The sequence below is a fragment of the Sceloporus occidentalis genome, unplaced genomic scaffold, assembly GCF_023333645.1.
Source record: "Sceloporus occidentalis isolate IW3139 unplaced genomic scaffold, rSceOcc1.0.p SCAF_37, whole genome shotgun sequence".
Classification (NCBI taxonomy): domain Eukaryota; kingdom Metazoa; phylum Chordata; class Lepidosauria; order Squamata; family Phrynosomatidae; genus Sceloporus; species Sceloporus occidentalis.
The window spans coordinates 6,902,415-6,929,798 of NW_028317017.1; the positions used below are offsets into that span (position 1 = coordinate 6,902,415).

The following is a 27,384-nucleotide window of genomic DNA, read 5'->3' on the forward strand; positions in this document are numbered from 1 at the left end:
ACGGAAGAGACGGCTGTTCTAACAAAAAAAATACATTTGCCCTCAACTTACACTCTGCCTTTCAAGCTTTACTATGAAGCTGGGGTTTCATTGTGTTTCCCTTTAATAAACAATATGGGGACGATCCCTCTTTGTATGATGCTGCTAGGTCACAGTAATGCTCCAGTCTCCAACCTCTTCTACAGCAGCTAATGCCTTAAAGCATGGAGCTTAGCGTGGAGAGTTTACTATGACCAGAAACTGTTCAGGTTACCAGAGACAAGAAATAACATTTAAAAAAACAACAACAAATAAAATAAAAGGTATACCAAGGAATATTTTCCAGTAGGTGGAAAACACTAGTTATATGGCAAAAGGAATAGAAAGGACATCGGATGATGTTTCCCTCTCTTCTTTAAGACACTAATAGGTATGCTGGGAATGCTAAGGGTGAAAGGTTGCCACTGCTTTTATTCTCTGTGAACAGCTATAACAAATGCTGGCATCAACTGAAATCTTTACCGTGTTCAGCCCAACTTTTCCCTTTTATATGTAGACCTTTACAACAGTTCCTTAACAATAAATAAAATTTGTAGATACAATGCATTTGTCAATTCATTTTAGGCACAAGGCAGCTTCCACAGTTTGTGGAGGAAATATGACAGTCTGATTGTGCAGAAACGACACACTGAAACGGTTATGATATGTTCATACGATTCGATGGGCTGAAATTCTATCACATGATTGGTAGATTTCAACTTCTTGATGCAGGTCTTCAACATTTGCTTTAAATCGACAGACTGTATTTTGGGTGTCTTGCTTCAAGTTATGAGTTATTACCCCCCTCTTCATTTTTCTTATTAGCCTGTCAGGAGTGTGTCGTCAATGTTTAAGTTGTCTGTGTCCTTGTGATGACAGGTCATCTCCTTATATATCCTTTTCATAGTGCGGGAGTCCTGGAATTGAGAACAGTTATTGAGATTATGCGTTGCATTACTGGATCATTTAGCATTGTCCAGCGAGAATGTTATAAATGCATGAGCAGAGCATGGGCCAGGGTGGCAAACTACACCATGTGTTTTCCAGCTGTAGTAAATAAATGCCTGCAGTCTTCTAAGGTAATAAAAACATATTTAATGTATTTAACCAAGTAGTGTAATTTTGTAATGTAGATATATTTTTGGTAAATCATGATCTGCAAAAGAAATATTGAGCCACATTTTGCTATTATGTTATAATTTTAGCAAAATTTGACTCAGTATTGCTTTTGCAAAATTGCTATTGACTAACCTGTGTGTTTCATGAGTTGTGGTTTCAACCTATACATTACTTCACTATACATTATACCATATTGTACAGAATATCATGGGGCTATATGAAGCAATAAATAGTAATTATGAAGGGCCAACATAGTTGTCTCATAGTGAGCTTGGCTGGGTCTGGATAATGTATAGCGAAATCAACAAGAGTTCTTCAAAGTCTCCTTACACATTGAACTATGCATTATACAGGGCAAGCTCAGCCATTCTTGAAGAGAGGTTTGTCAGGGATGTCCCTTCACAACCTGTTAGGGATATTCCCTAAGAAACCTGAAAGGTCTCTGGTGACCAATCAAGTGGTAAAATTAACAATACCATGGTATCAGTTGTATTAAACCACGCTGTCTTTTGGCAGAAACCAAAAATAAATTTATTCTTTACCAAATAAAACTACTTGTAACTGATGCTGGCCGTGACAAATCTGGAAGAGGGGGTCAAGGACGGAGAGCTGTGAGACTCAAATACATGAAAGAACAGCTGCAAGTATAAAACTACTCTTTATTCTGCAACTGTAGCCAGTCGTGTAGAGGAAAAGGGTAATTTTACACTCCTGCCCTTCTTATCCGTGTACACAGTTAAATGTAAACATAATTATAGGTTAAGAGAATTCACAATGCCAACTAATCCTATACTGCTATTTTGTAAAAAGGTGTATGTGTTACTAAATTGTTTACTACAATGTTACACAATGTCGATAAAGGTTAGCAATGTTAGAGAAAGTATCAGCCTGTTGAAGATCAAGTTGTTTCTGCAGTAACTCCAGCTAAAACTGACTCATAATCAGCTATAACTCTATAGCGACAGCTGGACATATTACAGAAAAATTAGTACATAGATACCCTCTACATGAGCTGCCTTAAACACGTAAGTAAATAATCATAGCCGGCTTACCTGGCTGATGTTTACATATGACCCATAGGGTTGGTAGTATCAGTAAGCCCAGGGTGAGCTCCTGGGTGTGTGTTTGGGGGTTCTGCCGATACGGCAGAAACTTTCTCTTCTTCCCTTCTTTTAAGGCAGGCTGCTTTGGGGTTGAGGTTCCTCTCTGTAAAACATACAAACCAAATTATAAAAATCCTTCATTCTAAAATAGTGTTCTATTCTTTATATTAACAATGCACAAGAAAGCTTGAAATCAAATGTCCTTCTTGAGATCTATAGTGCTGCCTTTGCGGACATATTTCAACTAATAAACTTCTGGAAAAAACTGGATTGCAGATTAGGAACACAATGCCAGCATAACGATGGCCTACAGAGGACCTGCCATTTACATCTATCATGTATAGATTTTGTTTTCCATTTAAAGTTTAGGAATGTTATATGTTTAAGCAACAGGTGCAATGTACAACTCACTAAGACAATATACTTAAGAGCTGATGTAAGCAAGAAAAAAGTTCCTAGACTTACATTCATCTCTAATTCTCTAAAAACCCAGTGGAGTGCAGGGCAGAAAGTATGTGAGCAACATAAAAAATATTCAAAACCGGGGGGGGGGGGGGGGGGATGAAAATGTTGAAACCTTTGTGGAAAGACGTGGTCATTACTGCAGTTATCGTCTTTGCATAATGTAATGTTTTCAGGCAGTTGTATGTTAGCCATTAGACTGCTTATCATGCTGCCTGTAGTAAACTATAGAATGGATTAGTCTTAATCAGATAAAAGATACTTAAAACAGATACTTCTTTAGCACTGCCATAAAGAATCAGCTCAATGTGGTATTTGAGCAGGAAAAGTCACCCAAAAATATCACGACGATGGCAGCCTCGGTAACATTTTCGTTTTTCCTTACAGGCTGGGAGAGAATTTAATTTTCTCTCAAAATCTGAACACTAAGCTGTAATGAGCCATAGTCTATATAAAGCAAATTCCAGTTTCCCTAACAGTATGCAGGATTCAGATAAATAATTATGCATTTTCTAAACCCTGTCATATGTCCACTTAAAAGAATAGATAAATAAATACCGCGAGACAAACAAAACAATTATATGCATGGCCGATGGGAAAGTGCTTAAGGAGGCGTGAATACTTTGATGTTTTAATAGTAATTCTGGTACTGACCTCTGACTTGTTGTTCTAGATTAAGTATAACTGCTACAGCCTGATGAAGAATTAGCAGTTTTGTCTGAGGTTTTTCGCTCTTTAGGTGCAGCTGACACATGCGCCCAAGTTCTTTAAATGCTTCGTTGATGTCTCTGACGCGCAAGCGTTCTCTTGCATTGTTGGCCATTCTCCTTTCTCTTTCCCTCTCCAGTTTCTGTTCTGGATTTAAGTCTTCATCTTCATTAATACTACTAAAATAAGCATGAAATATAAACCTCTTTTTAGTAACCAACCAGATTTTACTAAAATATACATTATATATATATATATACACGCAATAATATATACTATATATATATATATATATACACATATATACACACACAATATATATATATATATTATATATATCCTGTTCTTCAAGCCTCATCAGAAGGCAACTTTATTTTCATAAAGTACTTTTAGAATCAGAAATCTACAACTAGTGTTTCATATTCTGCACCATTTAGCTGAACACATAATAACATTCACAGGCAACATTACACCCATCCAGATGGTGACTTCTGAGAATGCTAATTTAAATTTTTAATAGAATTTACCATGTATTAATTATGTTTCCTTGTAGTCAGGCGGTCTTCTTAATAACCCTACAGGGAGCCCAGCAGCTTGCTAAAGCTTTCCTCTTCACAACCTAAGCACATCTATAGCTGTTTGCAAGCCTGCGTGGGGATTTACTCAATTCCCCACTATCCTGCACATTCGATACAATCGCTGCTTTGCCTGAGAAGCTTCAGGATATCATTAAAAGGGACAGCACTGTCCAGTCCCACTAAGTACTTCCCATTGGATATTATGCAATTTCTATTGGGAATGGGACTGGTATAGTTATCAGAGTTATTAAACTGCAATAAAAGAAAAAAAAGGTATATAAGACCCCGTGTGATATTTGGGTGAAGTCTATACAAAAATGTGAACATTTTTTTATGCTTTATTTCTTTGTCTATATTCTCTGTACTTTGCATTTTACAACATTTCCATTTTCGGTGTTATTTTTTGTTGTTATTTTTAGCTTAAGAAAAATGAAAATTCAATCAACAGAATCAAACTCTCCACCACAAAATATTTGTAAAATGCAGGCATCACAATCTCAGCAAAGTATAGGGCCATTTCCCGATTGCCAAAACCCCTTTAACCTGTAATGTGAAATTCAAGTGAAATTACCTTGTTCTCCCTCTGGAACTTTTTAAGTCTTTCTGTGATGATTCGTCGTCTGATTTCATATCATCCGAGGAGGCTGCGTCATGTAGGTTCTCGTCCTTTTCTTTATGCTCAGACTTGACTTCTAGGAGGCTTGGAATCACAGGCTGGCCTGGCAATCCAGCAGACAATGCTGTAGATAACGGTAAATACATTAGGCACAAATCAAACGTAATGTTCTCTTTAAGAGAGACCATGTAGAGTTTGCTTATTGAGCAAAGGGAAGTGTGTCATAGGTAATCACAGAGCGGTACTTCTTCATAACATACACATTTAGCTAAATCAAAGTAGGGGTATTTCAAAGGACAAGAAATGGTAGAACAAAAGCTTGTAACCTAAAACTAGATGGTCAGAGTTTTACTTTACTGAGAGGGTGGTAGATAAATAGAACAGCCTCCCGGCAGAAATGGAAGAGGCCAATAAAGTGAAATATATATAGTCTAAACTAAGGAATTTAAATATGCATGGAATGGGCAAAAAGGTATTCTTGATCTAAGACAAATCAAGGTCTGAATCTTTACATCAGGAAATATGGGCTGAATGGTCAAGTTTCATGTTTCTACGTTTTAAGTTTGCATTAAAAATAACTTTGAGACGAGGCTTGCTGCACTAGCAGCGGGACGGACCGTCTTACCTCTGTAGCTTTCTTGTGTTTTGTGATTGAGTTCTGTGCTTGAAGCAGAAACAGCGCTAGACAGAGCGGAGTGGTCGCTATTCAGACTTACAGATTCTTCTCTGTGATTTCCCAGCTACAGAAAAGGAAGGACAACATTTGCTATCATCAGATAAAATACGTTTATAGGTATATATGTTCGTGCTGGAATTAAATGATTAGTCCATACATAATTTCACTCAGTAGATATTATAATTATAAACATGCAGATTTATGTTCATGGATACGGAGACCGTCGCCCAGCTGTTCTTTTCAGCAAAACCACTATAGAAGTCAGCTTTTAACAGTCTTATTTTTCCTAATGAATGGCTTTCTTTCAAGATGTTCATGATTAAGTGCATTACAAAATCAACACGTATTCACATCTACATGGAAAATACATTTTATCTTCTTGTAGTCACTTAATGATCATTCAAAGCAAACACAATGATATTGAATGAAAAATGCAAATAAACATTTCCAAAAGGTGTCCGTGAATTAAAAAAAATATGCAAAAAATCCACTGTGCGTTAGTCATTCATGGAAAAAAATAAATCATTCATTCGCCAAAAGGATGTTTCACAGATTAAACACTTTAAATGACGCTAACAGACTATGATCGTTTTGCTATGTGAATAGTGAGTTTGGCATTAGAGGCTCTCTATATAACCACGATTTTCTTTTTAATAGTGATATTTAAAGGAAAATTACATGGCATAGATATTCCTGATATTAGTGTTGCAGCTGGTAATTATATGTTTTGCCCAAACGGCTGTTTGAATAGTACACACGGAGCAGCACCTCTTCAATCGATTCTTGGATTGCAGCCTCGAGCGTTAATGCTGTGTGTTATGCCTTCAAGCCTTGGGTGGATTTGTACAAATCAGAGATCCGCCAGGTTTGTAGTAATCGAAAAAGCTCTGACACACTGACAGGAATAGCCTGACCAAGTAAGAATATAGATTTTACATCACATGTATTCAAAATAAAAAAATCTCAAACTAAATGAAACAAAAAGATGACCATATAAACAAAGACAATGTTCCGTGTGAATATTAAGGAGCACACGAGTGCACACTAAGTAACACTTAGGTACGGAAAGACAAAGCTCTAAATCTGTAGCACAGATTCAACTAATTTGCGATATTTAGATAAAAGATGAGAAACGGCCAGCTCAATAGGGAGGAATTAATTATGGACTAACGAGACCAGGAATGGTCCTGTGGATCGCTTCACACTTAATGGAGGAGGAACACTATAAGAACAAGATGCGCAGAAGGTGCTGCTCCAGGCCTGACGCTCTGGACCTTAGCGGAGGAAACGGGTGATAACTAAGGGGCACTGTCTTCTTCTCACCCCACTCTAACTTAAAGGGGAGGAATAATCATGCAGATTCTGAGAAGAGGCTTTTTAACATACTCTTGTTAGACACACACTAGGTGGGTTTTGTAATGTGCGTGTATGTGAAATGTATGATTTGGGAAATGAGAAAAGATCCAGGAGAAATTGGTAAAAGCAGCATTCTCTTGGGATATATTATATTGTGGCTCCTTTTAACTAAATGTTTAATAAATTTCACATGTCATTCAGTATTGTAGCTGGTGGAAGTGCGGTGTCAACTCCAGACTCTTAACCTCCCATCTTGGGAGATTATTATTGCCTCCGCACACATGCTCCTTCAAGACACAAACACACGCAGATCCTCAGGCCCTTTAATTATTTCACTAAAATGGTTACACTTTACCTAAGGAGCTTCCTTGTATTCCGTAAAACGGTTTAAAAAACAAAACTCTGGCAGTGAATAAATAAGTAAAATGACATCTTGCTCATGATGTTGATCATGATTAAAATATCTGATAGAAATAATTGATCTTAAAAGGCATGCTCCTGAAATTGTATGGAAGGTTTAAGGGCATTTAAAGCTTTTATAGGTGTGCCTAAAACCCCACAAAATTGAATGGTAACAACTGTATTTAATAGTGCTACACTACTTTACTTCCGTGTTTGCTCCATCAATATAACGCGCGGAATCTTTGTTTTGGAAGAGAGAAGACAAAACCGCCAAATATCAATTATTTCCGTGGAAATGGAATGTGAATCAAAAGCTCGTGTTTCTGGTATTAAAACACATGTCTATAAAAGCGATGACCTTTCTGGGGAGTTCAGTCTATTTACATGGTTAACTAAATCTTCCCGTTGCGTCACCGCTCTCGGGAGCATGCAATTCAAGCTTAATCAAATTATCAGAACTTCCTTTCTCCCTATCTGTAACCGGATTCCATTTGCGAATGTTTCGTGTATGTTTCCTGAAGAATGTAACTTTCACGGCCACTGCTGTCCTTTTTAAGTCGCGCTGAGCCGGCGGCTTTGTTCTCGTCTTTCAACGCCATCGCTGCCAAGAGGCTTGCAAAGCGCCACACAGCCATGAATTGTAAGGCTCTGCAATCCCCGAAGGGTTAAAGCCATTAGGACGGCAATGTTCACACATAACAGGTGTACAAACAGTCCTTTGTCTCCTCGGAGTGGCCTTCTCAGCGTGGCCAGATAGGATGGCGCTTTAATTGTGCGGCTCATTAGCATACAGCTGACACGCTGCCGCACGCTTGTCTACATTTCAACGATTACAGAGAAGACTACGAGTGACACTACACCGGCCTTTGAACTTTCACCAGGAGCCCGCCGCTATCTGCTTTCTTCTAACGGATCGAACCGTTCGGCCAAAACCTTACGTGGAACGCACGTTGCTACATTTCATATCTCTCTATACTAAATGAAGGCTTGCAGATTAATATAAGAAATGTGCACCTACACAAAACCCAACACATATACAATGGGGCAGGGTGTGATTATTCCTCCCCGGAGTGGGGGTCAGGAGGGGTGAGATGTGGGACAGGACAGGATATTTATTAAATCGCATTGCCTCAGCCATAAACCGCTGCCAATCTCGGGTTCCATAAAGTCAACTTTTTAATGAAATAAGCCTAAAACACACAAGCGGTTTCGATAAATAAACTTTTTCTAAAAGCAGTAACAGATTCCTTCGAAATATATAACACTATTTCTTGCTCGGTACGGCCACTTTTACTCAAGCAATCACGGGGAGAACATGACGCATAAATGATAATTGGTCTATTGCATTTTCATAACCTGTGTAAAAACATTAAATAGTACTTATACTAATCACATGTACATTGCTGAGTGCATCCTCTGCCAAGTTCATCTACTCTTGGTAAATTGAATTTATGTATTAAACTCACAAGTCTAGTATAAAATGCGTCTGCCAGAAATAAAAATACCACGATTTAGGGTATTTCAAAAAATACATTACTTTTATTCTATAATTAGCTTTATTTTACACTAAAGTTTACTGCACTTAATTCAGACCAACTAGTTTGAAACATACGGCATATAAATACAGCGTAGTCGTATTTTATGTACCTAATATTTTCTGCAAAGAAACCAGTGTTTGCAATTAGGAAACGTATGCTGCTCCCAATAGCAAACAGACAAAAAGAACATGTCAGGGAAAAGGACAATAAGCTGCGGACAGGAACTCTCGGGATGCCGATGGTGCTCGGAAAGACAAGAACTGTCCGTCCGCTTAAGCCAGGGCTAGTTAATTAATACCAAAGTTAATTCCATCTGGTATACACACAGGAAATTGGAAGAAACTTCATCGGTAACGAAAACATTGTTGTAACACGACCTTAAGAAAAGAGCAGCCTATAATGACATGTAATGTTTTTCTAAGAATGCCTTCTGAGCAACCAAAGGATGGAAAACCATAAGAATTTTTAATACTGTTGTGTCTGCATTACAGGAGAACTAAGCGGAGCCGGTGGACTTTCTGAAACGATACACCGTAAGCATAGCGTGAAATAAATGAATCCTCCGCTGGGACACTCCAGTCATCATCCGTGTCAGATGTACCCCCCGGCCCAGCTAAATGCCCTGCAGTAGATACATCTCTCACACCAGTCACCGTTGGCACTCTGAACACTGCATGGAGGGGTTTAGACCACCATGCGCATGTATAAAGTCTACCTATTGATTTCAACTGAAGCACTTTCCCACCACTGATTGGCTGCTAGAACTGTCAATCATTTTTTGGGAAGAATGCATATTAAAGCACTCACAGGGTAAGGGTTACCAAGAGAGTAATTTAATATTCTTCTATAATAGGGGTGTCAGTGACAATAAAACGTCTTAAGAGAGAGGGAGGGGGGGAACCACGGAGTTCAGGATTCAATGCAACCCTCAGCACCGCCACTTCATCATGATACTGAATAGCTCTTCAACACGCATTAAAACACCATTAAAAAAGCCCAAAGTCTACATTCGTAACAGTGTCACAAGAATGCATATATATATGTTTTCCCAATGATATCCTCCATCTCCCCGCCATTACTTACATGGTTCCCATGCCTTTAACACAGACGGAATGGATTATTTGACACTACTTTGGGATTAATCTAGAAATTGTTTCCTCTCCAGTGTTACTTCCACTACAGCTCTGCTCAAACTCCATTCATTTTTTTGTTGTTGTTGTGGGGGGGTAGACATGGGGAGGAAGGGGGGCAAGAGTTAAAATTTTTAGGCCTGTTCAAACTAACATTCACATTCAGGCTGCACTCCGCCAGCATCTGCTATTGAAGTCTAGTTCCAATTTACAATAAACAGCTTTTCCAGACCAGAACGCTTGAAATTCAGTCCCTCTTGACTGCTTTTCCTATTCAATCTCTCTGCGCAATATTTCAAGGAGAAAAAAAAATGTTCTGCCAATTATTACACATCTGGAAAAAATGCATGTATAAGCTAAAATATCCTCGGCAGAAAGTCTCTGCTTTCGGCACAGCGGGATTTTATGGGCCACTGACAAGGTCAGCGTGTGCGAGTTATTCATTTTCTTCACTCCTTACTAAATGCTGTACGTCAAATTTGAAATTAGTAGCAGGTGTCCTACCTTAATCTTGTTTATCTGCCAAAAAAAGATAAGGGTTCAGCCCTTTCGTGGACGTAGTCGTGAAGCCAGACTATTGCCAAGAGATTATTAATTAACCCTTTATCGCTCATGCCGGAAAGAACGGCATTGTGCGTTGTGCGAGAGAATTTCGACCTACCATTGAAGACTGTCGACTGTTTGCTACGAGTCCAGCTGTTCCGTAGTTTGAGGTCAGGCTGCCGATGGGTCCGTTGTGGGCTGCTCCGAGTAAACTGTGTATATCGGCAGACATGCTTGTGGAGGGACCCACCGCGTGATTCCGCAGAACATGGATGGCATCATCGAGTCTATCCAAGCGGTCTTCCATTCGCGACTGCTGCAAAGCAACCCAGTGCTTGGTTAGAATTTTAAGCTGCTTCTTAAATTACAAACATGAAATTAACTTTCCTACACGGCAAAATACTGAAATGCACGAATCCTGTTATAGCCCTGGGTATGTTAGAGGGAGCAGTGAAGGGTTAATGAAGATCCAATTTTCAGCCACGATAAGTCTTAAAAGGGAGTAAAAGCGGGCAAACTACTGGACGGTGGCACTGGCTGGAAGTATTCCCTTCCTTTCCATCCCGCTCCGTGTTTTAACACATGCACCTTTTCATTTGTAGGCTTTCATCGCATGTAACAAGTGCTAATAAAACACGCAATTACCCTGACTTTAGCATATGCTAAGAAAATTCAGAAAGATACTTCCAGCAACCAGATATTTCCACATCATTTAAAAGATGCCAGCTGGGAACCCAGGTGAGCACCGGGCTTTTGTGATAATCATTTCTTTTCACAGTCTATAAATTTAAATACGGTCTGCGTTATTCCCATGTTAAAGACTGTGCAGAATAACGCGGGTTGCGGCACACATGTCCGCTAATTTGGCCATTGTTTTTTTTCATTACGAATTGGGAAATAAGAAAAAAAAACCTAAACTAAACATTCTGTTTTCCCCAACAGGTATAGTATGGGGGAGGGAAAGAGATTTCGCGTTTACTTTTAATGCTTTCCGTGAGCAGCTGCATCCCACATACCATTGGTATTTAAATGGTTAACACGGAGATACGTTACATTTAAACACATGCACACACAAAGAGGCACCGTCTAAAGAGAAATACTACTACCTCGCAGACATCCTTTAAGAAGGACATAGCATCTTGCAAATGCTCGTGTAGCTGCTGCTCAACTCGATTTTTCTGGCAAAGTCAAGACATAACAAGAAGCAAGGCAAAGGTTAAGACTAATTAAAGAGGAAACGAAAAGACAGCTGACTAACGGGGAACGTTAGTCAGGTTACTGCAGGAGACCGATCGCACAGATAAGACGAGTGTTAAGGTTTAAAGGACCGTAACGTCTTACAGCAAAGAGCGTTTGGCACCCATTGAGAGAAGACAAGCAGATAGTGTGCAGAATCAGAAGGAAGAACACCAAAAACTGTAACGAGCCTTGCCACATTCCCTCTATTAAATGTGTGATGCTGGCCACCACTATTTGGTGAATTTTGTATTGAATTTTGGGGGGTACATAGCGTAAATGAACGTGTAAGTATATAGAAATACACACGCACGCACACACATGCTAACTCCACTAATATTTAACAACCTTGAAAACATACACATGACCCATAAAAATATCACATAGTGTGTAATATAGAAAAAAAAGCTGACACATTAGGACTATTCTACAAGAAAGCTATAATAAAGGATGTGTGGGCTGCATATACAGATGCCGGAAAATGTATCTTCCTCGCATGTACGGAGGAGAGAACACGCTTAGGGGCACAAAACAAAAAAAGGGTGTTTTGTAAAAACAATTAGGATGTATACATTTACAAATGGTCAGTTTCACGGAAGAAATTGCAAACCAGCTCGAGTGACGTGGGGTGGTTTAAGATGTGAATCTCGGACAAGTAGCAACGTCTATTAGAGATTTGAAGATCGGTGAAGCTTTTTCCGTACGTATTGAAAGACAGATGCTAGAGACAGTAAGTCTTCTTTTTTAAGTCACTTTGAGCATGTTAAATTCATTTTATTAACTCTCACTCTTTCAGAAGTACGGGCTGGCAGTGGAAATGAGCTTTGGGTTTATAGAAGGCTACTGGTCTCCCATAACAGCAATTTGGCAGCAGCTGTCTCTTAAACACAGCCCAGGCGCCCAAGTAACAGATGGTGACAGACACACCCTATATGTTTTATATTGTTCCGTGAAACCAGACCATTTGCTTGCATGGAATTTGTCTGTAACATCATACGGCTGATTTCTTCAACGAGTGGACGGCTATGAAAAATGCAAGAACTTTAAAAAGCTTTGTTTGTGAGTCAAAAACATTGTGTTTCCTCTTACCAGGGAGTGGAGGGAGTTCTCATAGCTTGGAGATGACGGTGTCTGCCCACCTTGTCTTGACCACTGGTTAGCACCTGGCAAAAAATTCAACATTTCAATACACAGACAAAAGGAGAAATAATAAAAAAAAAATGAATACAAAAAAGATTGAATATCACATAATTTACTGGTTTTATACAAATTAACTGTGGAAGCATGATTTAAAGCAACGTATTAAAATCCAATGTGGGCTATAAAAATCAGAACAGAACTTGCAGTTCGCACAGTTTTGATCCGAGTCTATAATCCAGACATTTACATGTCATTGATCTCATTCTTGGCCAGTAAGCGGCAGCAGGAAGGTCCTGCGTATCCCGATTATGATGCATTGCAGGAATAACACGCAAGCCATTCAACTAATTTAATGGTAGAACAACGGGTTTTATAAACTGAACAAAAACAAGGCCCTTGCGACATACATGATTCATGCGTTTAGGACCCACTTTTCATATAACGTCACCAGCTGAATAATGCAGTGATAACATTAATAAATTATGGGGATAGCACAGAAAACCAGAAAAGCACATCAAAGAAAAAAAAAAACCCTATGGGTATGTTTCTTCAATCACAACTGTGTCTGGTGTGGGGAGGGATAGGTTTATTACTAATCCACAAGTGAAAAGCATTTCAAATAAGAGGAGAGCGTGTTTGTGAAACGTGATACGGCTCCAGCGCACTAAATGCAGTTTAAGAAGGATCTTGAGGCCCTTGTTCTCGGAAAGCTATATTTCGCTCATGGACTTTGTCAAACGTATTGATTGAAACCCTGACAAATTGTTACATGTTTACGCAGACGTACAGCGCCCATTGGGCGTTTGGGCAATGGAAAGGAGGCCAATTCTCAATGTATTTCCCTGCCATGTACAAACGACTGCCTTTGTCACCCCGTCTGTTGATTCAGATGCTCACGGATCGCTGATGTTTTATCAGCTGTTGTCACATATCACTCTACTTCGCAGACTTTACGCAGAAAGTCTCTGTTCTGCTTTTGTACACTTGAGATATGTTTTTGGATGCTTTTGTCCCCTGGCTGTTGAAAAACGTGATGCTAGGGTTAATAGCACATGAACGCTACTTTCTGGAAACTTGAAAACTAATTTGAATATATAGCCAAGTACAAACCAGTAAATTAGCACTACATAATTATTAATCACATATTGATGTTTATTAACATATAAATGGATTATAAATAACAGATCATAAAATATTGGTACGTTTTTCCAAACACCTCCATTATCGCTAGCTAACCACTGGTAATTCTAGGCTAATGTAGCCATAATAGGCATGCAGAAAAGGGGGCTCCTCGGGTCTAGTGTCTATTTAATACGTCACATTACAGAAGAATATTTAAAAAAGGCCAAAAAATACTACTGGTTGAAGGAGCTCTGAACACGCTGAATATTTAACAATTTAATACTCAACAGTGACTTAACAGCAAAAGCCCACTGATGTGTCCACGCTATCACGGATCAGACCGAATAAAATCCATGGTTTCCACTGTATTCCCTCAATAATCTAACAGAGCCTCAAAGATATGTGCCCCTCTGTTCAAAAAAGCTGACAGCAATTGAAAGAGAATATAATATCGGACAGTGGTTTCAATTACAGGCCAGAAGCTGTTTTAAATTTAAAATAAATACTGCTAAATGAAGGCAAGTGATGGAAATAATACATTGTATCCAATTAAAATGGATCCTCTTACATTAATGTTTCTTATTAAATAAGAAAAAAATGTCAATGGCGCTTTCAGTGCTGGTGAAGAGCAGCTGCTAGGATTTCGCTAAACAGCTGAAATAGGAGGGCCGGGGTAGGCTGTACACCACAGCTCATTCTTCACACACCAGATCACTTACATACAGGGGTTGAGAGCAGCTTCTTTATTAGCTGCTATAGCGGAGGAGATCAGTCGCTAGTACAGTTATCTCATTGGAAAGCAGCAACAAGTAACCGTGCAAAACGACTGATTTCCAACATACAAATCAGGTATTCAAGACTAGACATATATGAGACATGTATTTAGAATAAGATCAAGCTCTACAATAACTTTACAATAAATAAGTTTGTCGTGACCAGCTAAGGTGTCTCCATCATTTACTAGACAGCCACAATGTTTACGTAGAAAATAGCATCAGAAAGTTAATTTGATTATACCTGGTAGAGGTGACGGCGATCCAACAGGGGTTGAAGGATTTGATGGGAAACTACTGCTGGTGTGGTCAGGAGAATAAATCTACAATAAAGCAGAGAAGCAGGAGTTAATTGTGGATCATTTCAATGTACAAGCAGCACACCATTTGACTGCTTAACACTTTGATTTTCTGTAGAAATGAATCCATCCTTGCCATAGGACGTTACTAAATTCCTGTTATTGTGACAAAGAATTCTGAACCCTAATATCTAGCGTTAACCGTCAAGCTTTGTATAAACGGCTGAACTGCTTACAGACGTAGGGAGAGTATGAGCTGCACTGAATGAAGCCTGCAACTATCACACCAGTCACGCGTTCAGAGAAATCAAACGTATTTTCTGGGTCTAATCCCCATTTTAAGGGTTTACGGATAATTAAATGTAATTGTTTAAATAATGATTCAGATGTGTTAACTAGACTGTAAGCTCGTCTGAGCAGAGTCCTCCTTACGTCTTGTTTCTGTAAATTGAATTGTTATGTTACATACTACTTGTTATGTCCCGTTTACCCATTGTACAGCGCCACGGAACATGATGGCGCCACATAAAACAATAAACAATGATTAATTAGGGAAGAGATTGTAGCACTTTGTAGGTTGTAACTAAAAACGTTAATAAATTGCAGTGCCGGGTCTTTTCCGCCTGGTCACTAGGCTCCACTCAGAACCTCACAAACAGCAGAAGCTCCAACAATTTCCTAAGCGACCCGAAGTATTTTGGACAGAGTTTTTCCAGTGTTTATGGTAAGAAAAGAGTCGTCACTTTAATGCATTTGCATAGCAAGGGGTTTAACGCGCTCCTTAATGAATTCCAGCGACAGCGATAATCTTCCCTCTGACGTAACACGATCTGCATGTGCATCAATAAACATACGTGTACAATCGGCACAAAAGTAGGTCCGCATTCAGCGCTTCCAGCAGTAAATGGCCAATATGAATAATTCCCACACCTTCTGCTGGGTCTAATGGCAACACGACTCATTTTAAAGGAACAAAACCAGCCTCCTCCCATGGCGAGCCGCGGCCCATTCCTGGCAGCGGGGGGCCAATATGCCCAAACACAATGAAAAGGGACGCGGACAAAAGCCACACAATGGACAGCCAACAGAGCCAGACCATGGAGCTGTTAGGCCAATGTTTTAAACACCACGGTGTACATTTCAGTTAAGCTTTGTCATGCTAATATTATTGAGTCTCGGAGCTACAAAGAAACTTAATTCATGAATTGCATTTTAAGTCAACTTCCCTGAATTTTCATTTCCTTTTGTGCACGAAACCCACCGGCTTCTCCGTGAAGCAGACGACACGGAATCGCACGTTATCGTAAAGACGTCTCATATAATCAAAGTTAAATAGCACTCCTATTTGATCTTTTCAAAATGAAAGCCTGGATGTTTTGATTTGGCATCAGGCAATGAAATAAACCAGATGTTCCTTCCTTCATATAACCCTCCGCGGGCACAATCTTAAAGGGTTATTATTTGGCAACCGTTCAGGGAAACACATTAGAAATGGCACAAATACCCAGATTTTCTCTTTCTTTTCCATCTACACTAGTTCATTATCCAAACTAATGCATAATCCACGGGGCTTTGGGAACTTTGTGTAAATACTTTCATGTACAATTCTCTTTCTTGGCTACCCTGAGATTAAGACCACAATTATCCAGGCTTAAACCTAAAATAAAAGAACCTTTGCAAATGTATTATCTGGCCTTACATGTTTAATCACATAGTATGCTGTATGCTCTTTAATACCTAAACTGAAGAACAAACACTTCATCTTCTGATCCTTTACACATGAAAGGCCTTTATGAAATTTGCATTGAGCAGCAGTTTTACAATAAGCGCTGCCTAAGACAGACAAAGATATTTCGATTGCCGTATTTTTATTTACAGCTACGCGTTTGCCTAATGCTTCATTTCAATACAGTTGAAGAGTTGTTTTTTTTCTGAAATATACGGGGAGCAGGAGCTTCCTAACTGTACCGTAAATCTAGAAAAAAAAAGGGAAAAAAATAAAAATAAAAAAAACAAACAAACAAAAAAAGGCAACTGAGTAGGAGGATGCGAGGATGAACGGAAGGAAAAGATGCAAAGTGTGCAGACTATGGCATGCATTCGCAGAGCAGATGGAATGCATCTCCATTGGAAATGACAGCAGTGATTTATGGAATGACCTGACTGCTCCTGCCAAACACAGGATGACAGAAGCAAGTCGCCATGACAACCAAAGCCCACCCAGTGCACAGATTAAACTGCTATGCTTCGGCTGCATTGGACGCGATTTGAGACGGTTTCTAAACAACTCTCTGTTTCACGCAAACTGAACGATATACACATAAGGGTCCCATTCATCACATGCCAAGTACATGTAAACAATACTGTAAACTCAGGGACACGCACAGCAGCATCTCTAATTCTGTAGGGACAGAATAACTCATTGCTGGCTTTACTGAAACGCTGCCATGAAACATATGCATATATATACAGGCATATAAGACCTCTATTAAATGACTTCCGCGTATGTTGATGCTTTAGGGAAATATATCAGCCAAGCATGTATCCATCAGTAGGACATCGTGTAACACTTGAAAAGCCGGAGGATGCTACTGAAGACTCGATATTTTACATGGCTTGCGTGTACAGAAAAAAAAACCTATATGGTGAAACTTTTATGATCGTAAAATAAAGTGTCCCTGACTCAATGCTAAAATGCATGACACGACAGACTTTAAATCTTATGAATGAATGTTACTCTTCACAACTTCCAACTTACATTCCAGTGGGAGAGGCAGCTGTTTCCTTTAGAATATTTTGGAATTATCAAACCCTGACCACGCATCAGCATTATTATCATACCTCTAGAAGTCTACATTCCCATTTAAAATATTTTAGGGGGGGGGGGCAGTTATTATAGGCCACTGTACACAAATACCCGTATTAACCAAGGCTGGGTGATGAGTCAATCGTTTCCGTCTCGTCTATACAGTGAAGAGGGGTACTTACAGAAGCCAGAGCTTTTCCAAGTGCGTCCCCTGTTTGTGACGCCCCAGCTGCGTTGCCTCGATTTCCTGCGCCTATGAACATTATCAAAAAGGGGAAAGCATGCCTTATTAAATGTGCAAGCATTCTAAACATAGAAGTCAGTCAGAACACCGAATTCCCAAAAACATTACATAAAAGATTTAATAAGGTTAGCTCAATTTTAAGAGAAGGCATTGGCGCTTATCGGCTACGATGTGAAATTTGCATTAAGGTGTGATTGTGAAATATTTATCTGCCTCATTAGAAACTGGTTTGTTTCAAATTTTACAAACATAACCTCTTTTAAAGCAAAGTGATAGCCACACGGCTTTCCCTGATTTAGGAATAAGACTTACCCAGTAGATTGTCTGATCCATTTACAGGGGGTGTGTGAGAAGCAGCCACATATGAAGAGCTGGTGCTGCCCCCCCTATGGAAGCTGGACATTGGAGGAAGACTGGCATTTATATCGGTTGGTGACACTGGATGTGGTGGGTAATTCTAGAAAGAAAGAAAAAAAAAAACACACACTTATTGGAAGGTTGGTTATTACAACTTAGTGCTACATGATAGCTTCTTAACAGATGCTTACGATATATATTGCGTTTCAGATGAGGGGTAATGACAAAAAGTGAAGACGAAGAAGAACACAACCTTAAAGCACTATATACAAAATGCAAGCCTAACAAATTTCAACTCAACTGGTCCAACGTCTCAGGAGGGCACTTGTAAACCGCACTTAAAGACAACTTGAAATAAGAACTCCCACTCTTACCAAGCGGTCATGTAGGCTGCCGTAGCTACTTGACTGTGACATGTGTGATGATGAGCTGCCCAACATCCCGCCGTATCCGGGCTGGCTGATCCCATTAGTGGAATTCCACAGCTCTGATGAATTATGGCTCCCATCTGAAAGGTTAACACATAATGCATTGATAAAAAATCGTTAAAAACTATTATCTTTACAGAGTCTATATATCCTGTGTGTCTGTATATACATTCATCTTTAAATGCCAGGGATGTGTTTTCACTAAAGGTATATGGCATCACAACATATTGTACATATTGTGGCTTTACATTACCCCAAAGTAATATGTCACGGCGTGGAAATGCAGTTCAATACCCCAAAACAGCTTTAAGCATTACATTATCATTGATTAATTTACACAACACGATCATATTCTGCAGGGGTGTTGAATATGCATATATCAGTAATTGGATAGTCCGAAACCGCATGCCACAATGGGAATTTGCGGAGCCACCAAGACATGAGCTGTTGGGGTTCATCTCCTACAACAGACAGTTGTAAATCATACTTTTGTATCTTAAATCATGGAGAGAATAAAACAGACTACTTGTGTTACTGTGCACATGATTACATGTATGTAACATATATTTCCAGAGATAGGACAGTTACACATGATTTCTTCCTAAAATCTAAAATAACCAGATCTTTCACGTAACCTCCACATTAATCAAATCGTAAAGAAATGGTTTTTCTGCCGTACATGTGTAACCCCCCCTTGTAAGACATACCTTGGAGAAAGAAAGTGCTAGCAAACATACTGCTTGGTGGTTTGGGAGATGGGTAACTTGGAGACTCCCGGTTAAAGTCATCTGAATTTGGAGAAGGTGCATAGACCTGAAAGTAAACAAAGAATGCGTATTACCCTATATCCTACTCATACACAACACAATTGAACCGTTTCCTGCACTTCAAACTCATAAAATGTCATCCTGACAATGTCGGCAGATGAAATAAAGCAGATTGGGCATCCGCTGTGTATAAACGCACGTTCGGTGCCGATTAAACATAGACAGCACCGGTGAGTTTGTGTGCGTACGTTCGGATAGTATAGAAAAACTATTGTCTACCACCTCCTCCAACCCCCCAAAAAACCACAATCCCTGTCTGGAAGTTTCTCGGATTAGATGATCTTTGAATAAAAAAACCACAGGCACGGGGTTCGGTTTTGCCATTTCCCTCAATGACCCGCTCATACAGATAAGCACTTTACGAACATTGGGAGTTGGCAAGTGGCCAATATCCAGAAAAATCCTGAAAACCAGAGTCAAGTAAACAAGCCATCAAACACCCCACCTACAGCGAACATCTGCAACGAGGGCCGATACATCAAACGTTTACATTTACTGAAAGCTGCAAATGTAAATGTTTTATGCATCAGCCCTCATAGCAAGGAATGTGTTTATAAATAAGCTAATGGGCTTCGGAGCGCAGACAGCGGCTTCCATTCCTGCCGTGTCGGGAGCTTCCACCGGCGCAATTACAACAAAGCATTTAAGAAATACTGGCGCTGGAACACGCAGATGAGTGTTAGAGGACAGGCATTAGTATGTAAGACGCTTTTTACGACGCATACGGATGATGCGGTTCCACTTAGACAAAGCCTTGAGTAAAGTAATGGCAGATTTCATTCTTGCATCAGAAGGTTTAAATCGTATAAATACAACAGTTATACACCCAGAAAGACCTTTTCAGTTTTATTAGCAACAACCTATCACTGTCTGCTCGTGTCACATGACCTATCAGTCTGTGTCACATGACAAATAAGAGTCCCAAAAAAATGATAAATGAGAAAGAGTTGTTAACGTCTTACACAATACTGGATTTATGAACAGCCTTTAGGAATATAGGATAATGGTACGTATTATCTTCTCCTCCCTTTAAACTATTTATTTCTAATAACGGTACAGCACTGGAAACAAAGTCACTAATACCAGTTCCATTGAATGCTGATTATGCGATCTACCAAGGTACCCTAAAATACAGATTACTCACAAAATCTCCCAATAGTACAAATACTCTCTAGGTACATATGAGGACAGAGACTACATTTTGGAACCAGATCCATTATTTTATATAGCACTAATTTACGCAGAACTGCTTACATGACAAAACTAGAAGGGGCAGACTAAGACAAACGGGCACATTTGGTAAAGACGGCCCTGCTCGCAAGCTTACAATCTAGAGGTGTTAATATGTCTACTTGTTCTAGGTCTGCCAGCTCGACGTACACCTCCTATACACGGTAACATCTGGTCATGAATGTTGCGGATGTCCGGAGATCACGCTTCAAACATCTTCAAGACGGCAATGACTCAAGTGCGTTACCTACTGGGCGAGCCGACACGTCCATTGGAGAAGCGACAGGCCCGACACACGCGAACCGATAACAGCTTTGCCGTCATTGTAATACGAATACACGAATCCACTAAAACCTAGGACGCTTATAGAACTATACACAAGAAATGGAGATTCGATCAATTACATTTTAGCACATTCTAATTTCACCTGAAACCTACAACACAATTTAATTTCTATAACAAATCTAATTGTCAGACTGACTTCGGGCGGCAGAAAATGCCGCGTTAATCTATCACTGTCACAAACCAAGGATAGCCATAAAATGAGGCGAAACACCTGCAGGAGCAGCGCACAGATAAAGCGATTAATGGGAATCACATATGGCATGTTCCTGGAATATATCTTTACAGCGTGCCATAAAGATACTGCTATTGGTACATAAAGCCAAGCGTTACTCCTAGCGACTTGACGTTATTAGTCATAAAGTCAAACGCAGAGAACTCGGCACTCCAAAAAGCATGCCCAAATTTAATTAGACTACAAATAGATACTTTTACATTACAAACGTGCCGTGTTCTCAATAGAAAATAGTGTTTTATTCTGTATATACGGCTACGTATTCAAATGAGGATGTAAAGAATAAACTGCGCAGAATTTAGTGCACAAAGCCGATTTCTTAAAGAAAACAAAAAACTGAACAAAATGTATATTTAGCATTTACAATCAATCATCCAAGATTTAAATAAAAAAAAAAATCTGAAAAATAAAAAAATGGATTTAGGTAGAAGTGCGTAAGAACATTGTATTTCACTACACTTAAAAAAATAATATTTTTATTATAATAATACAAAAATAAGGAAAACGAAACAACTACAGTTACTTAAAAATAAAAATAATAAAAAAAATATAGCAGTGATATTATGCCAACTACAATTCTTCACATCAAAAGAGCTACATTTCATTACCTCCAGATGCGAGGAAGTAGCCGGCCAAACCAGTGAAAAAAAGAGAAGGCCTTTTAGATGCAATAAGAAATGCCTACAAATAAAAAGCAGATGGCCGTGTCATCCGATCACCTGCAAATAAACGCCAGAATTTCCCGTTTAATGCCAAGAGCCCGTCTGCTCTCAGTCCGACTTGAGGTGGTGCTCGTCCACGGTGACAAATCTTAAAAGACTTAGATCTCAGTTTTTTCCTCTCTGGTCAAACTTGTGAAACAAACAGTAATGTTTTATCGTAACAAGTACCAAGAATCAGATGAATAGCTATGTGCCATGTAAACAGCAGTTATCACAGCTACTGAACCATTAAAAACAAATCCACACAGCGGAAATAATACAAAATAAAACCGTTCCCAATACTAACACTTCATACATTTTACCTGTCGCTGATAAAATGCAGTTGTTTGTGAACGTAAAGAAGCAGAAAGGGAAAAACACAGCAATGCAGAACAGATAGACAGGACAGTGTATAACATAACTAATAAACAGAGATATGTCCGTTTTTACCCACTGTGCAGCGACACGGAATATCATGGAGCTATATGAATGAATAAATGATATAGCATTTTATTATTTAAGTATATTGACACAGATCTTTCCAGCTCAATATGCTCAATACACTGCGAGGCCGATGGACATGGCAGACAAGCTGGCAGCGCTGCATCCTTTTCTGGGCTCTTAAGCGGCTAAACCATAGCTTGACTTTAGAATGAAGCTTGAAAACGGAAAGTATCTTTGAAGTGTGTTGTATAATTTACAGAAGGAGCCTATTATAGGTTACATGGCTCTCTCGTCAGAATCTGGAACACAAACAAAGACTTTGGGAAGCAAACATGGAATGCCGACGTGGACAACAAACTCTACAGGCTGTCACCGCAGGCTTGGAGGAATCTTTTACAGGGATATTAGCCTGAGACACGTTCCCGTAAATAAAAGGGAGCTCAATTAATCAAGGCAGATATTCCCATGCTAATAAACAAAGTGCTAGCGGACACACGCCAGCTGTAACCCGGCTGGCTAAGGATGATGAAAGTTGTATTCCAGCGCGAGGCATAAAGTTGCAGGCAACACGTGACCCCCTTCTGCAGTCAAGCAGCCTTAGTGGGTGGGACAAGGATAAGACATATGGAACGATCCGAGCCAATCAGGTGCTGTAGGGTCATGGCTGGCTAAGCGTCATGGGAGCTGTAGTGCACAGTCTTACCGGGTGTCACACGCCATTGTGATTCCCGTAATGTCTGTGTACCTGTTGTGCTTACTCTGCCTTCCCTGTAATGTAAAGTTCTGAGTACACTTCTAATGCATACAATTTGGTATGGAAACATGTACACTACATAACATTCTCAAATGCTGTAGTGATCAATTGTTCATTTGCACCGCTAGTGTAATAAACGCCTTGCATTATCATAATTATCCTAAAAATACTTTAAACACATGCAGCCAGACAATTATTATTATTACTCATCCCAAAACACTTGGAAACCAGAATAAATTATATATATATATTTATATAAACATATACATATACACAAGGGACGTTTGAAAAGTTTCCACACTTTTATATTAAAACTTCCCATATATATATATACACACACACACACACACACACACACACGTGCTATGATTTCACTTTAGAAAGTCGTTCAAACTATTTTGACTTTTGTCTCTGACCCAAGGGAAAGTTCTTAGACATTAGTCCTGGTTCAGGGCACTATATACTGAGCAGCATGGCTATTGTGCCGGCACTCGTATCAACGCGTCCTGCTGACCCGAGGAAGAACTAATCAGTGATAGAAAAAAGTAAGACGCAGGACAGCACTAACTTTCACCTGCGGGGCTGTAAACGTTTCAGTGATAACCCTCCGCTTTGAACTGGAAAACCTAAATGGGTGTGAAGTACTACTCATCATCACGCAAAGGTTTGCGCTATTAATTTATGAACCAGAGACCTAACGTTTTACCAAATCATTCCAAATAACCTCGTTGGCGACACTCTGCTCGCCATATGAGATATATACGCCAAAATCGAATAAGTAAAAATCCCATACTACATTCTCATTTCAAACAGCAAGTTATTGAGCCTGATAACTAAGCTGGGAATTCTGGGAAAGCTCAATAAATATAGTTTGCATGGTTTGTGTAAGAGAGAGAATTATATTTCTATGCATATAATACAAATAGGGGATGTTTGTGTGAAACTGCATTATTTTTTATTTTCTTAATATATACAATTAGAATATGGGAGCTTTCCAGTGGCCAGAATAGGCACGCTCCACTATGACTACCCAGAAGAAAAAAAGTGAATTAACAGACTGCACAAAAAGTAGAACACCGTGTGTATTATTGACCTTTTCCTATGTTGGGTGATATTTTCTCAGACTGGGAAGATAAATCAAATAAAGGATGCCCAGGTATTCTACGATTAAAATTTGTGACTCTGTTTGCAATGAAGGTCACAGCGAAAAAATTAAAAAATATTACCCAATGGCTCAATCGTGGAAAGAAGAAAGTGAAAGAGGGAAATGAAAGCGATTGCAGCAGTTTCCAGGAGCTGCGCGGAGGGAGGATGCAGATTAGGCTTTCGGCATGAGAAAGATCCTATATTTGCTGTCCCGGGGCATTGTGTGCCTAGAATAGAAATAGGGCTGTGTAGGGGGTTGGTCGTCTATAGAAATGACCATTGCACAAGGCTCGTGGTATTAAATAATACAAAAAGGCCAGATTACCCCCAGTGTTTCCAATACAAATGCCCAGCCCACCGCTCACTCATCCCCCCTCGGCTGTCTGTCTGACGCGGGGAGGAGAGTTTCATTTTCTTTATTCAGTTAATGGCTGGGCCACCATGCAATTTCCCATTGGCTCTATTAAGCTTTATTAAACGGGGCCATCTCCAATCTCTTTACTTCCCCAAAGTCTTAAAAATAAGGCTGTCTGCATTTTATTTATTTGTATTTTCTCCAAGCATATCAAATGGAGTTGACCCAAAAGATAATCGCCAAACATCTCACAGAACAAGTGGTTCAAGATGTTTATTTTCAATTCCTAAAACATTTTAAAAGTGTACAAACAAACCCAAAAGCAGCCTAGAAAGTCTACTAATATATATTGAAGAATAAATATCTTTCCATATTACCTAATTTTTTTTTATGCGTGCCTACCGACTACCTCGTTATCGTAGTGATTGTACCCAGATACAGATATATCAAGACATAGCGTAATTATCTATCACTTGTTTACCAATTGCACAGGCTTGTAAATGTCACCTCTGACCTACGACATACACATTGTATGAATTTCCAGGCCAGGCATCCCTTTAATGTACCAGCAAACCCCCCCCCCCCCCATCCCCTGGAAGCCTGGAAATGCTTAATGACATCAAAGATTTTTATTTCCCTTGCCACAGAACAAAAAAAAACACATGTTCCCAACTAAGTCTTTAGTTACTAAAGTTACATTTGCGCAAGTAAGTATCAAACTAAGTACATATGTGTCTGCTAAGTGATATATTTTCAGATAAATCAAACATAATGATAAACCACTATTTTATTTACATATACATATATATATATACATATATACACACACACACACACACACATTCATTCGTATATACACTCATCCCTTAATAGAAGAACGGAAAAACTCAAACAAGTGGCTTTGATCCGCATGTTCTAGAACCTTCCGCAGAGGCATCAATGAACTTCCACCAATTCGAACTGTGACAGTACTTTTTTAAACGTAACTAAACAATATTTGATGCACCGGAAACTGAATTAATACAAAAAATAACTGCAGATAACGAAAACTAAACAAACGGACCAAATGGGATCCCCGAACAGGTCCTTTTGCAGGTCCGTTTGGCCTGAAGGCGTAATGATTTTCGGGCAGGGCATCATTTGATTGGAAGCAGATGGAATAACGCTGCGCCCAGCCGCTGGACCTCAGTCTATACAGGAAACCCCAATCTTCCCTTAATCATTCCCAGAAATTCAAAGCACTGCTTATTCTCAACAAAACAGAATTTACATCAACATTTCTTCTAAAATAAAATAAAACAAAAAAAACTGCTCTATAACGGATCATAAGTGCGATTGTAAATGATCAAACAGCACAATACTTTATAACAAATGTCTGTTACTTGTTTCCATATTTATCATATATTTGGCACGCACAAAACAAAAATGTTGTTCTACGAGCCCTGAGAAAATACATGTAATGGATATTCTGTCTTGTCTGCCCGTAGAGCTTTACTTCTAGTTAGCAAAATAACGTTTCACCAAAGAAATAAAATAAGAAATACTATTCGGAATAAACAGCGCACAATCATTAGGAACTTTTGTTACGGGCTAGCGTCTTCTGCCTCGGGGAAGCCAAACACAAATGAAAGGCTAGGACTGGAGGGGGACGCAGGCAGTTAACACACATTAGGCTATCTCACCGTTTTTCCATTGTAGTAGTACATCAAAGAATTGCTGCCCACTCCAGCCACAGGGTATGCACAATACATGTTGATCCCGGTGAAAGTGCTTCAATCCCAGGCATACATCCACCCGATCGCACAGCAAGCCCACCAGCACTGTGCCTGCCCCGTCTACACATGGAGCTACTCAAAAGAAACTTATGCAAAACAGGGCTGTACCATCCCACACAGAAAAAAGGGGGAGGGCAGCAACATACAGTAATCTCTTTCAACCCTGATCACACCCTAATTGTGTAAGTGGTATCGCGATCCAGTAACATCTCCCAGAAGGTCGGAGGGGACATCAAAGCTATGAAGCAGCCATCTGATTCTAAGGTTAAAAAGTACCAACTATGTGCACGCAGAGGCAAAAGAAGAGTTAAATGCCTGAAAAGTACTATTCGGATGAAATTCTAGCACTTGTTGAAGCCAAGGCAGAGTTGTCTTGTGAGTGGCAGCACTATATAGTAGGCTTATATGCCGCAACACTCAATACCTCAAGCAGCAACTATTAACCCTGGCACTGCCACAGTGGTTATTCAGCCAGCATGCGCAAACATGCGCAGCATGCAAACATGACAGGGTAAAACTGTATCAATTGTCAAAGAGTGTTGCAAGCAATAGTTTTTATTTATTTGCCAATGACATACTGAGTGAAACATAAAGGTACGCCACGTGCATGATGCAGCTACATAGAATATAAGCTCTTGCGTTAAAACAATTCACGGCACAAGAACTGGAATTGCCAACACCTCTGGATTTTATGCCCATTTGAGCAGGGCTCTCCTCACCTGTTTCTGTAAGGTCTGATATGCTATATACTACTTGTTATGTCCTGCTTACCCATTGTACAGCGTTACATTATATGACAGCGCTATATAAAGCAATAAATAATAATAACCCAAACACAAAAGTCAATGCTTGTTAAGTGGTGGGTACACACATATAGGCTAATATATATATATTATATATTATATGTGTGTACATAAATTA

At 39.4% G+C, this 27,384-nt stretch overlaps 1 protein-coding gene across 8 annotated transcripts in view; it reads right to left on the reverse strand.

Annotated features, from left to right (window-relative positions):
- Positions 1-2,200: 2,200 nt before the first annotated feature.
- LOC149297782 (transcription factor 12-like) overlaps positions 2,201-27,384 on the reverse strand; it is a 96,953-nt gene continuing 71,769 nt past the window's right edge. For 2 of the 8 annotated variants that reach the window (XM_089488311.1, XM_089488318.1), the window contains exons 8-19: positions 19,362-19,467; positions 18,601-18,734; positions 18,182-18,326; positions 17,808-17,872; positions 14,765-14,843; positions 12,575-12,648; positions 11,356-11,427; positions 10,368-10,565; positions 5,230-5,344; positions 4,560-4,728; positions 3,357-3,589; positions 2,201-2,343 (exon numbers count right to left, since the gene is read on the reverse strand). In XM_089488311.1, the coding sequence (XP_089344437.1) occupies positions 2,201-2,343; positions 3,357-3,589; positions 4,560-4,728; positions 5,230-5,344; positions 10,368-10,565; positions 11,356-11,427; positions 12,575-12,648; positions 14,765-14,843; positions 17,808-17,872; positions 18,182-18,326; positions 18,601-18,734; positions 19,362-19,467 (1,533 nt within the window). Of the gene's footprint in view, positions 2,344-3,356; positions 3,590-4,559; positions 4,729-5,217; positions 5,345-10,367; positions 10,566-11,355; positions 11,428-12,574; positions 12,649-14,764; positions 14,844-17,807; positions 17,873-18,181; positions 18,327-18,600; positions 18,735-19,361; positions 19,468-26,370; positions 26,440-27,384 lie in introns of those variants that run through there. The other 6 variants (XM_089488317.1, XM_089488315.1, XM_089488313.1 and 3 more) reach the window with 6 other exon arrangements.